The sequence below is a fragment of the Thermobia domestica genome, chromosome 5 (genome assembly GCF_964235325.1).
Source record: "Thermobia domestica chromosome 5, izTheDome1.hap1.1, whole genome shotgun sequence".
In the NCBI taxonomy this organism is placed as follows: Eukaryota; Metazoa; Arthropoda; class Insecta; order Zygentoma; family Lepismatidae; genus Thermobia; species Thermobia domestica.
This window is the reverse complement of record NC_137458.1, coordinates 146639257-146653769: the sequence shown is the minus strand read 5'-3', so window position 1 is coordinate 146653769 and position 14513 is coordinate 146639257. Positions and strand designations below refer to the sequence as shown.

General features: G+C 32.9%; 1 protein-coding gene across 2 annotated transcripts in view; it reads left to right on the top strand.

The window, feature by feature from the left end:
- The window catches only part of nompC (no mechanoreceptor potential C), a 603429-nt gene that overhangs the window by 516683 nt on the left and 72233 nt on the right, over window positions 1-14513 (top strand). For both annotated transcript variants that reach the window (XM_081759152.1, XM_081759151.1), the window contains exon 13: window positions 13727-13927. In XM_081759152.1, the coding sequence (XP_081615278.1) occupies window positions 13727-13927 (201 nt within the window). The remainder of the gene's footprint in view (window positions 1-13726; window positions 13928-14513) is intronic.

Sequence of the window (14513 nt, the reverse complement as noted above, 5' to 3'; positions counted from 1 at the left end):
AACAATTACTCTGCATTTTATCCATTTCTTCATACTCTAGGTGGTAAATTTATAATATATTATGACTATAATTATGACCCGTTCGTGAAGGTCATTTGGTATTATTGTTTCTAGTTCAGAAAATATAACCGTTGTAGATAGCTGCGTTTTTTTTTTTTTTTTTTTTTTTTTTGTAAAATTTTGTAGATCTTTTAATGACACTGATGTGGACACTATTACTAAAAATATACAATTTTGTTGCAGTTTCAATTTCTCAGAAGTGCGCCGAAAACTAATAATTCTCTTATGTTAAGGCCCACAGTGATGCACTATAGCTAAGAAAGTTAAATACATATATTTTAAAAATAGGAAGTTACTTCGGTGACCTCCGTGGAGGGATAAGTAGAGTGTCAAATTAAGAATGAAAATATTTTGACTCGGGATGGAACTATATGCGCATTTTTCCTTTAAAATACTAGAAAAGTGTACTATTTTTGTATTAATAACAGCTGGAACCATAGACGTGGCACAGTTACTTGTGAAAGATATTGTATTTCACCATATCATAGGTATTCTGTTATTATTGGCAAGTCACTTGTGGTACCTGAGAACCTTTCATGCTCTACGATCTTCCGCTAACCTCTTCGTTTTCACGTACGATTTTTATGTTTTGATATCATCCATTAATTATAGTCTCCTTCGCCCTGTCCCTCTCTTTCCTGCCACCATAGTCTTTAGCACGTCTCTCATGACACAGTTTCTTCTTATTCAATTTTTTAATCAGTTTCTCCTCCTTTTCTCAATAATATCTAAAACTGTTCATTTCTCTCCCACCATTTACGAGCACCTTCTCATTCGTTTTCTGCTCGACACAGCTAATTCTCTCCATTTTTCTCCACACCCAAAGATATTGTACTTATACACTGATCATTAATTTTAAATGTAATTTTCACTTTACATGATGATCATAATTGAGTAAAATCAGTTGTAATAAATATATACTCGTATTTTTAAGTCTAGCTGAAAAATGTGTGTGTTTTCATAGGTTTAATAGCACAAATAGTGCTATTACAAATAGTTTAATAGCACAAATAGTTTAATAAGTACAAATAGTTGTAACATCGTACAAATGTACCAAATAGCAAACTGCATGAAGTTATTAACAGTTTCGATACTAGTATAATAGAGCCATACACAAAGAGAAATGAATATATAATATTTGGAAATTATGGAAAATTGCACTGAGAAAAATAAATTGTATGTGGTGTACGTAAAATCGTATGTTACATTTGTAAATCCTGTAGTTTTTGGACTTACGTACAGCAAACATATAACTGAAAACGCATGTTTTATAATATTTTCTATATAAGTGTTCCATCTGTACGTACTTTCTGTATGAAACAATATAGGCGATAGGGATCTCATACAAATGAACATATATAAGATATAGCTGGTGAAGGTAATATACATATATGTATGTAGTATACGAAAGACGGTTAGATATCAGACATCTTTCAACGGCATGATGTAACTTCTAAGGGCAGTGTCTACGTAGCACACAGATAATACTCCATTCTGATTTCTGTAGTAAACAAGAGGATATGGTAGATTTGTACAATATACCGCTGTCTGGAGAACAGATTTTTCTCAGTGTGGCCGTGAAAAGAGTGAAATGAAAGAAATTAAATTTCTAGCTTTACGTCCCACCATTAAGCATCGAGGCTAAAGGAGACACTGATAATGATAATGAATGCAATAGCGAAAAAAAGGACGTGGGAGAAAACAGGAGAACACCGAATAAACTCACGCAAATGGTATTTGCCCATCACAAAGCCAATTTTACTAGGATCAAACCAGGGACACCATACATCAGAGGTAAGCGCTCTATCACTGAGTCACCGCGGTTTACTGTAACAAGAGTGTACACTAGTACTGATAAGACAGATCCTTGGGGAAGACTACAATATAGAATAAATAGATGTGACAGTATTATTGGTCTGAACATACACAATTCTATTTATAACAAAATAATAGATCAATCGGTCCGAGGTTAGAGATAGCTGTAGGTGGTGAAATATATATATTAATCTTTCATAGTTAACTTTATCGAATGCTCCTTCTATGAACAGAAGTAGGCATTCTGATTTGTTTTTACTATTAAAAAATGTTATAGGTTTTACCAATCAGAGAGAGATTATCATTTTTACACAGAATAACATGTACATGGGACCTTCGAGTCCCATACTTTTTCTGGGACATTTAGGCAAAAGTAGAATCTTTAAGGATAATACAAAGATTCTCAGGATTTCCTTTGAATTTCTATAAGGTGTGCTTTTCACGGGACAATATTTGTATCTTCAATATTCATCTTGTGATTATCTCTCAGACAGCTTAGAAATGTCCTACAGAATTTCTATAGAAACTTCCGTTTCCAGGACACAAGTTGATATATGGATTTCCTCTGACAAAAGTGGGATAATCGTGAACATTGCGATAACCCCAGGTGGATGCCACTTGCACGTCCAAGGGACTTTTTTTGTCCTTCTGGCTGTTTTCTCCTGTAAACCTAACTAAGAGTGTCACAGTGTACACCACTTAAAAGAGTTTGGTCACAGTGCACACGACGTGAAAATTTAAGTTTGATTTTTTTTAACGGCTCAACAGTAGAAGTTCCCCGGCCGATGCCGTGTCTACCCATCAACAAATCTACCACTTTTGAATTTAGTAGAGATATTAGAGTGGAGCTGGAATATATTCTTGGAACATGTAATTTACATGTAGAAAATCGTTTCTCGCTATCTATTACTGTTTTTCCTGTATAGTGATCAACGTTAAAACTGGAAATCGTTGATATCCACCATTTCCGGTGGATAGATCATTTTCATCAAGGAACTCGATTCCTAACTTTTGATCTTGTAGATCCTGGCCAAAGTTAATGGCAATCGATCAAGTAAACCTTGAGATTTACGGATACATGTACAGAGAGTACAGTGCTTTTGGACGGATACATGTACAGAGAGAAGGAATAAATATTTAACGCAGTGTTTCGTGAACCCAGATCCTTGCCTTGCTAAAAATAATACGAAATTTACCATTTTCTTTTGTTTTGATTATTCATCAGTGAAAGGAGATAATGAAATGCAAGTTACTACAATCATAGATAATGCTATTCTACAAGAGAAAATATGAACCTGAAGAATGTTCGGTGTTGCCATCCATAGAAATTACAGTGTTGCCAGAAAAACAATTTCCCTAAAATCTAAGTTAAGACAGTGAGTAGAGGAATGAACTCAACTGCGTTTGATTACGTATCATGTGGTTTTGGTTTCTTGTGAACTACTTTTTAATTAACATTATTATTTAGTTTTAATAACTGTATGTTAAAACTATTTTGCTTATTACAAACTAAATACAACTATTATTTAAAAAGTAGTTCACAGGAAACCAAGACAACATGATACGTAACCAAATACAGTTGAGTTTGTTCCTCTACTCGCTGCCTTAACTTAAATTTTAGGGAAATGGTTTTTCTGGCAACACTATAATTTCTATGGATGGCAACACTAAACATTCTTCAGGTTCTATTTTCTCTTGTAGAATAGCGTTATCTATGATTGTGGTGACTTGCATTTCATTATCTCCTTTCACTGATGAATAAACATTCAAAAGAAAAATAGTAAATTTCGTATTATTTTCTAGTAAGGCAGGCTCTTAACCATAGAAAACTGGTACTAAATCTGGTACCCTCAACAAGAGTTTCATTATGATTTACAAGATAATAGTACACTGAGAAAAAAGTTTATTTTTGACTGGCTGGAAAGAACACATAGACTGAAATTATGATTAATGTTAAAACTTTAATTTTTGTTTAACTATGGTATCGAAAAATGAGAAGACATGCTTTTACGAAAGTACTTATACGTAATATTCGGGAACATTGAGAATAATGAAATTTTATGATTCTAAAAAGTACACAAACACACACGCGCATCTATATATATATATATATATATATATATATATATATATATATATATATATATATATATATATATATATATATATATATGTAATTGCTAGTTTTTAATTCTGCCTATACCGATTGTTTACTATTTATTTGTGCCCTGCATATGTAAGTCCATTGTTAACTATCATTTTGTATCTATTGTTCTTGTTCGTAATCTTCTAATAGGTGACACACACATACGCCCCGTTCAATGTACAAGAAAAACAAGTCCAGTTTTGGGCCTTTTTGATATATTTCATTTTTGAGGTGTCTACCTGAAGCCCCTTCCGGAGCTTAAAAGATACATGTCTAAATATTGCAAAAAAAAAAAAAAAAGTCTCGAAAAAAATTGGATTTTTTTCTCCTCACGACTTTAGTAAGTGTATTTGATTTCCTTATGCTCGGATTGTTTTATATACAAACAGTGATGCAGAAACAGTAATAATTATCATTTTATTCTAAAATTATAGAAACTTAAAAAGTAACACTTTTATCTTACACGAATATTTTTAAAAAAATACATATTCATCCTTTCAATTGCAAATGATATAATCTTGCGTACTTATATAATTCCCTCAATCACAGCAAAGTACTGTCAGTTACTTTATATATATTTTGCGAACAGAGTGACAAGATTTTCACGTCGTGTCTCTCAGGGCTTCAGTTCGAAAGCACGAACCAAGGAGTTGACTTTTTTTCTTTTTTACTTAATAGTTTTTCCGTGCAGGCATTTGAGTTTCTTCTTTCCTACTCTTTTAGACCTGTCTTTTCTTTTTTATATCCTCCTATTTGTCTGTTGCTCCTTCTTCTCGTCTTTATCTGACAACTTCTATCTAACCTTTTATCGATCAATCTTCCACTATCTTTCGTCCAAATAAGAACACCTAAATCGAGAGCACGTTTAATCTTTCTTCGTTGAGTGTGTGACAAGGAATCGGAAAGTATTAGAAACTTTTTTTTTTTACACCTTTAATCACCTTCCCCTTTACGCTATCTCAGAGAGATCAAGATCAGGTATTTTATATATATATATAAGTTGAGAAGAATCTTGTTATCTTTGAAATGTGATACTACTTGCTTAGTAATCTGAAATATTTAAACGGTTGATTTGGATATTCATTTATGTAGCATTTTAAAATAAAATAAGTTTTATTCTATAATTGACTTTGTCTAGTTAAGATTTCATGTCCACGTGAAGCTTATCAAAGTATACGGCCCAATAAGGATAAGGATATATCATTCAAAATAAGTAAGAGAACAAAGTACACTCATGTCCAAAATGATTGTCGCATATCTATAACTGTCTTGTAAGAATATAATTTGATAATGATTTTGCAGGGTGCATTTAATACTGATACTATGTGTATAATCGGGAAATGTATATTTGTGATAAATTTCATAGGAAAAGAATTATAAATACGAAAATTAGATTGAGTAAAACAAAATGTTGCTAAATGGACAAGAAAGTTTTATTTTCGTTTTATTGTTCTTATTTATTGCTCTTTTGACATGAAATTTGCCACATACATGTCTTTGCCGATTATACACGTACTAACATTATAAGAAATACCGAGCGAATTCGTTATCAAATTATATTCCTACAACAACATATTTATAGACATGCGACAATAATTTTGGACATAAGTGTACGTAAAAGACGGGACCAAAAAAAAACTTCTCGTGTAAAGTTTCAAATTTGTTGTATTATGGGCCGTTATCAGAATTAATCCTTTATTCCCATATCTTGTAATATTTCGAAACAGTATATAATATGAAATATTCAAAATATTTTTTTAATTGATAACGTTAAGGCTTTTGAAAGATTTTCGACTTTTGAACAGTCCGAAAGCTATTAAAAAGATACCTCATACTCCCTCTTACATGTAAATTTCAACCGATCAGAAAATATTACATTACCAGAACTCTTCCCTATGGCTATAAGATAAACATAAGTACATTTTACGCTGGAGACACGCGGTTCGATTTCAGGTGGATGCTCATATGGTTCGAATTTCACGTTAACCTCAGGGTTCCCACAAAAATCTGAAGATCGATTCCCCTGACTTTCCCTGACACAAATTCTTGTTTTTCCCGACATAAATTTTTGAATATAAATGGAAAGATACGAATAAGTCCTACCATACACTTTTTAACGGTCTCCTCTATCTCCATACCCGTAGAACACAATTCTTTAATTACCATTTGCATATTTGTTATATTCAATATAAGTAATTGTTATTTACACAAAATTTAACATGTAAGTATATAATAATATATGTATGATACAGTATCACATACCTTGACATTGCAAACTAGACATTTTTTTGCTTGAAAAAACAATAAAAAGCGATATAACATGCAGTCAAGAATATATTGCCAACTCGGACTGACTAGTAAGACCTAATACTATCAGACCTAAAATGAAATGAAATGAAATCTTTAAGCTTTACGTCCCACGGACGGGGCCAACTAGGCTAAAGGAGATGGTGACGATGAGAAATGAATGAAATGAAGAAAATGAGAGGAAACGGGAGAACCCCGAGTAAACCCACGCAAACGGTATTTGTCCACCCCAAATTTCACCTAGCGCGAGCTGGGATCGACGAAGGTAAACACTCTAACCACTGAGCCACTGCAGCCCAGTATCAGTCCTAATATTGCCAACTCTGAGACATGTTAATCCTCACATTTACATTTTTAAAGAGAATTTTGTTTTGCTTTTAGTTCAATTTGTTGTACGAGAGCGGTCTTGTTCTTGTTTGTAACATAATTCCATTTATTTCTTTGCTTCCAATTGCTTAACTTTAGCACTTAGTTTTCTCTTTTCACCTTTGATTTTTTTCTTTCCTCTGCACTTTTGATTCGTTTCTGTTTTAGGTATTCATAATAGCGTCTCCGAGCTGAACGAACTGAGAGAAGCATTTCTCGATCAACAGGAACAGATTCCACACCTCTATAGTACATAACTGCATCATGCACTCACCTCTGTGCTACCAGAGAATTTTCGACTTGGTTTTCTATAATACAATAAATGTCTTATTGACTGAAAATCCGCCTACCACTGAGGCATTGCCGTGGGGTGAAATTAAAGAGATTTTCACATGTCTTATTTCTTGGATATTACCTTTGTAAAGAAGTTATCTAACCTGATGCTGGCCATCTTCTCTTCGTATTCTCTGAAGTCAAGAGACTAATACCCCTGGATTCAGTACAGAAAGACATAATTCATAGTTTGCTTTCTCAGCCACAGAGTCAAATATTCTGTTATGCTCGTGCAGAGTTTACAGGATGCATTTCATTCTAAACTGAGGAAGTTCTGGATTGTTCTTTTGTAGCCTGGTGTCCAAAGTTGACAGAGCACGTACCAGTTTGTACTTCAGAGGGCTCCTTTCCACAATCTTCTTGATTGTACCCAATAAAAAGTTTCGATAGACAAGCCTGAAAACAAGTTTATCTTTATTGATGCTTTCAGTTCTTTTAGTAGTTTATCTTAAAACCGATGTCCAGGAAGACGATAAGTCATACTTCGATTTTTGCTTTTACATAATCAATTGTCCATTATCTGTCTCAGATACAAATATATATATATATATATATATATATATATATATATATATATATATATATATATATATATATATATATATATAGTTACACTTTCTACCTCTCTCCCTCAGCACGAAATAGCAACACTGCATCACTGTCATCATTAAGAAAGCTGTATTATTATGATCCTCATACATGTCAATTTTATGACTGATAGAAAGGAAATAATGTTAGTTTGAAAAAAGGTATGTTACATTTGCACATTAGATTCCCTGACCTTCTATTACATTTTACACAAAATGCATGATTTTCCTGATTTTCCATGACATATTTTCATTTCCCTGATGTTTGAGAATGTGGAAACCCTGCCTTGATAAACTGCAAAACAAGTAACCAATTCGAAGACATTCTATTGATGTATTTGTTTGTTACGAAAGATAATTTAAAAACAAACTATGTAATCCGAAAACATGAAATCAAAACAATTGTTCATCATGTTGCAAATATACGAAAAACGAACCATGAGCAAGACATTCTTTGTAGATTTTTCATAGACAAAGGAATAAACCATGTACTTATAAATATGGAATATTTTTTGTTTACCATTAAAATGCCGTTATTCGAGTGAATGGTGTAAAAGAAACAGGTAAAATACTTCTGAAAAATACTTCTTAGAAAATATATAAATTTAAACAATTGCTTTTCATCTGTTGTACGATTTGGTAGCAGGCTTTTCGAACAAACAAATGTAGGAATCTATCCCAGATTTAATCTTTATGTATGATGAAAAGTCTAATCAGCCACTCTAACTACGATCACAAGACTTTCCTCAATCCTTGAAATTAAGAAAAGGAAATACAAATGAATAATAATTTAATTTGGTAAAAGAAAAGAAAATCTTAATTACAAAAGTACTAAATAATTAAGAGAAAACTAAGAAAAATGTCAAAAATTTTAAAATTAGTATTTATGTATCTTTCTATCTTAAAATCTGCTTGTTTCCAAAGAAAGTTAATTATAATTTTGTGATAAGGAGTTGTTAATTTGCTACTTTGTTTAAAATGTATATATATATATATATATATATAGAATACATAGCGTAAGGGGAAATAACTTTCTTTAATTACTAGAGTTTCCTAATAAGAACATGAGAGAAAAGATACTTTTTTCATTTGGTTACAAACTTTAATAATTAGTTTTCGAGATGTAAAACTACAAGAAAAAAAAATCTGAGCATTGAAAATGATTCACAGAAATCTAAAGGTGCTTTGTTTAACCTCTCTCTTTGTATTTCATACACAACAAGATGTTCTCTTATAGCTTTATTGTCGGTTCACATATAGTGAAAAAGGAAATAGTATATTTTTGGGAAATAATGATTTCTGGAACGTTATATAAATAATAATGATCCATTTGTATGTATGAATATTAATTCTGTACAAAACTGGTTTCTCATATAGAAATATGATTCTATTTACTATGCTGTGCTTGTTTACCATATATATATATATATATGTTCAGTAGGACGTCGATAATCCGAACGTCAAAAATCCGAACGCGGTCCTTAGAAGCTTTTTACATTTTGTCTTAGCGCTAGCGAAAAACAAACAATAGGGTTGTCCGTCGGCGTTCTGTGAAGTCAGTGTTTTTAGAAAAGCTCATTCATACGCAATTGTTTGTCATACATGTTATTATTTTTATTTTCCCTAGCCTATACAAGTTAAGTTTTAAGTATGAGTTACAACAACAATGTACTTTAGTGCACATGCAGGTTTCTCAGAAATACTAAATGTAACTAGCCTTACGTACGGTATTGTAAGTGCTGTATGTTCTCTATCACAACGGTATCGATAAAGAGCATATCGTACAGTATATTTAAGCCTAAATGACATTTTCTTGGTCATTTTCGAAAATCCGAACTACTTGTGGTCCCAATTAGTTCGGATTTTCGACTTCCTATTGTATATATATATATATATATATATATATATATATATATATATATATATATATATATATATATATATACCACAACAGGTATATGAAAAACTTTCCATCTACACAATATAATCAATACTGTATACACAGCCAATCGCTTTTAGTAGTACTAATGTAATAGCGGAGATTCAGAAAGATGAAATGCAAAGCGGCGTACAAGAGATACCATCTTCGTTTACGATTCAATGCCAGTTGTTCATTTTCTAAAATACCCTAATTGTTTTACCTGATCTAGCCACCTAATTTTCGCCTTCCTTTATTTGTATGTTTACATACCTTTCATTAGTTATTTATTCATTCCTTTTTCATTATTTACTATCTACCTAGCAATCCTAGTACTCTGTTCACTTTTCTTCTTCAAAATTCTACTTCTCTTTCTCCTAATCCTACTAGTTTTACTCTATATCTAAATATTTTAGTATCACTCAAGGATCTATCACATTCTTTTTAAAAGAAGATACAAATTTCTTTCTAATCATTCTGACTATCAATTCAAAAGTTGCCAGAACTAAGAGTACGCTCATCTAACATTATCTATTGAATGCAATAGGTGGTGCTCGTACTTTAAAATAAAAATTTAGAGCGCCACCAAATCACTTTCTAGCACTCCAAGAACACTGTATATACCGTATTCACCCCACGTCTTGAACATTATTAACAAAAATGAACCCTCTACCCTCAAAATAAGTTCTTCCGAAGTTTATTTTTTATAGTCAATCCCTAGGTAAGTATTTGGCGTGTCCGAGTGTTATTTATTCGAAAGCAAAGATACGTTTCACCTCTGACAGTATTGATAATTTCTGTGAAGTTTGTGGTTATGTTAGCGAATCTATTTCTTCACTTTTGTGGGGTTGTGGTAAATTAGAGTCCGGAATCGACTCCCACTACCGGTTTTTATTACAAAATCTTCTAATAAAATATAACAGTATTAAAGAAATACTACAATATAACTTTCTGTGATGTGAGGTAGAGAAAAGGTGGGCCAATACCGTGCAGCCTTAGGGCAGGCTAAGCAGATGGGAATAGGAAACCTCAATGCTCCGAAGCAAGCAGTGAGGTGGTTAAGAGTCACAGAACCCCGAAGTAGGCTAAGCAACTGCGGTTGGGATCTCAACAGAGTTCCGAGCAAGTTAAGGCGGGAGGAAGGGAAACCTAGAGTTAAGCAGCAAACTAGAGGCTTTTAGGTTGGGTTTCTCCTATAGCTTCAGGCAAGTTAGAGGAGGGGTGACCAATCGCAGATTGGTAGCTGTCCGTTGAATCCTCTTCGTTACGTAAGCGCTCCGCGCGGTGATGGCGCTGTTGCTCCCTTGTTGCCATGTGATTTGTAGGTGGTGCTGATGGTTCGTCGTCTACTTCTGTAGTAATCAAACGTGAGGTGTAGTACTCCATAGTAAAATGCATGTGGTTGTTGTTTACAAACAGGAGCACGTGTAATGTTTATAAACTGAAGCACGTGGTACATTACAATACAATCAATTTTGACCTTTTATTAAGGCTGAAGGCTTCGCCGAAATTCGTTTAATTTTTTTAAGATCTATAAGCCCAAACTCCGCGATGACGTAGTCAGTAAGACGTCTGCTCACCAACTAAACTGCTGGTTCAATACTCAGTGTCAGTAGGGTTGGAACTATATTTTTGTTCTGCTCTTATTCCAATTCGACTTGGGCTTTTAGTAGCCTTTTTAAACTGGATACCTAGGTAAACAGGGAGAATAAAGGTAGCTGAAGAACGGTACTGACTATTTACATGCTCAAGTCTAGTAAGTGTGATTATTTACCTCTCATATGGTCTTCTTCAAATTGAAAGTACCCTACCTTTATAAGCACAAACATACATGTTTCACCCTTCGAAGTTTTATACAATTGTATAGACTGAATTGATATCCCTCGTTTTAAGCTCTTATATTCAGCAAGACTTCTTAATATTTCTTTCAGCCTTAACTTTTCGAGTATCAGGAATACATGTTATTACTAGTATGCCGTCTAAACTGGTAAGAAAAAGTATGAAGAGCTTAGCTTAAGGTAGATAACAAAAAATGCAATTTCAGTAAATTCATAGTTGTCGTTTAAGGTTGAAACTGTACTGACATTTTACACTAGATGTCCTTTGAAAATGAGAAAGTGTAATGAAACACTAACTTCTAATCTTGCCTGGGCCTATTAGGAAGTCCATTTATGAGTATATTCAGTGTATATTATGTGAATGTTGAGCTTTTTATTTCTAGCAACAAATTGCACAAGGATCCTTGTTTTCACGGTATAACTTATCTGTCGTTCTATTCTTGTCCAAATGCTGCTCAAATTTATTCCCTTGTTCTATCCTAATCCAAATGGTGCTCAAATTTATTTTCTGGTTTTACCCTTGTCCAATTAATAATTAAATTTATTCTCTCGTTCTACTCTTGTTCAAGTGATGCTCAAATTTATTTCCCTGTTCTACCCTTGCCTAAATGCTGCTCAAATTTCTTCCCCTGTTCTACCCTCGTCTAAATGCTGCTCAAATTTATTTTTTTGTTCTCCCCTCATCCAAATATTGCCCAAATTTATTGTCTCATTCTACCTTTGTTAAAATGCTACTTAGGTGTTCACCCTCAATATATATCAAAAGGGTATCTGAGGAGAGCTACGGATTCATTCTCTACGCCATCTCTGTTTTGTGCTGAGGTTATGGACATGTAGAACCTTATCTTTACATCGTCACATAGACTTGTTCCAAGTGAAGGAAGTAACTTTATATTTACATTTACATTTTTGTTAAATATTTCAACTGGCATGTGTGAAGTTTTCTTTATTAGAACTGGTTATTTACGATCCGAATATTGCATTACAGTCATGATTTTTGTTCAAGAAAAAGTTCGTAAGCTAGTTTGTGACATTGTTTTACGTGCATATTATTTTGAAATACTTTTGTGAGAAATAGATAATTCATAAGTTAAATCACAAATGGTTTGCTATTACGATACTTGGTTAAATAGTCAAGGATCAACAAATTTTAAGATAGAAGGTAAAGGGATTCTTTGACTGATATTGTATGGGATTATCAATGGTTGTAACATCGTCAAGTCATTTATTATCTTTCGCACTTTGTAATTCAATTTATAACTCCTGTCGTCTTTAAAGTGACTGAACTTTCTTTCGTAACTTTGGAGCGCTATCTTTGTCAACCTGAAGCTCGGTGATTCTCGGTGATAACTGTTAAACCAACTCTTCGGTAGCTTCAGGATGCTGCCTTGGATATCTCGTATTTGAGTTGATATTTCTGGTCTTCTTACCTTCGACTGTATCATATTATTAGTACTGTGTTTGTAAGTAGGCAGGGCAAGTGAGTAATTAAACAAAATATTGACAAATTGAATTTCCTTCATTTTGTTCGTTTGTGCAAGTAGTAATGGTTGTTTAAGATTGTTATTTGTTTTCGTTGAACGAATTTCAAGTACGTTTCATCGTTTTGTGAATATCATATTTTGAATGTAATTATGTCGCATCCAAATTTAACACAAACGCGGGACATTTGTTGAGCAGAAGTGTTATTAACGAAAGAAATGTTTTCTAAAAAATTTTCAAGAAAAAAAGTCCAGCTTTAGAAGATTATGCCTTCTTTACAGTTAGAGATATATAAGTGTTATAAAATATTCTAATATCATTGGGAATGCAGAACGCACTTGCCTTCCGTAACAATAACATTTTTGATATAACAACTAATTTATGTTTCTTGCAATGAAAATACTTCATAATTTATTTTCAATATATCTACCTCCTTACAGAACAAACGCTCTCCATTGATATCTGTCCTTAGCCGACTGGATCCAGTTTCTATTTTGTGTTCCTATTTTCTCGAGATCCACCTTAATATTGTCCTCTCATCTGCGCCTATTCTTTCTAATGGTATTTTTCCGATTGGGTTTCCAGCAAATTCTTTTTTATATATATAATAACACAGTATAAACATGTTTCAATTTACTGGTTGCATTATTTTCTTTGCAGATGTGTTTTGTCTTTTTTGGAGGGGCTATCCTGTTTTCTCCCATTTTCATCATTACACCATTTAATTCATTATTAGCATTGCTGTCTTCTTAAGCTTCGGTACATATATTTTTGGGGCGTCAAACTAAAAAAAGTCATGTATTTTAGTATAATATACAAAGTATAATTTTTGACTTCTACTGGTAGATGCTAATCACGTAATTTATTCTTCCAGAAAAAGCAAACACCTCTTCATCTGGCAGCAGCAGCCGGTCAACTGGACGTATGTCAGCTGTTACTTGATTTGGGCGCCAGCATTGATGCTACTGATGAACTTGGACAGAAACCTATCCACGTAGCAGCCCAAAACAATTTCTCCGAAGTAGTTCAACTGTTCTTACAAAAACATCCGTCACTTGTAATGGCCTGCACTAGGGTAAGTAACCATAGAAAGTACGTATTTGTACTAAAGTTACTATATAATATTCTAATTTGGGAACAAATTACGTGGAAGTATTTTTTACAAAAATAATTTGTTTAATTAGATTCAAAATATCAGCAATCAAGTTCTAAATTAAAATATAAAATACATGATCACTGTTGCATTGTATTACATGAGTTAATTCAATATTTCCGTTGTTTAAATGAAATGTGCATACTAGTTTATTGAGTACCTCAAATATATAAAGTTTAAAAAATAATTCAATGCGTCTTGAAGCATCGATCTATATTTACAATAATAATTATCAGTCACAAACGCGTCACTAGATGATTGGTACGGTACATTAAAAGTTGCACTAGATGTTACAGGAATTAATTTTTAATGGTCTATGATTTCTAGCGTGTGCCAAATTACTTCAGAAATTTATTTCATTGACTAAAGAGATTGAAGTGTCATGGAGATATATCAGGATTGTATGAATGATGGACAAAAATCTCTTTGATAAATAACAAAGCATGCTTTACTATTTTTAAAAAAAGAGAGAAAGGATTACTGCAATAGTCAACTTGATGACCTTTTC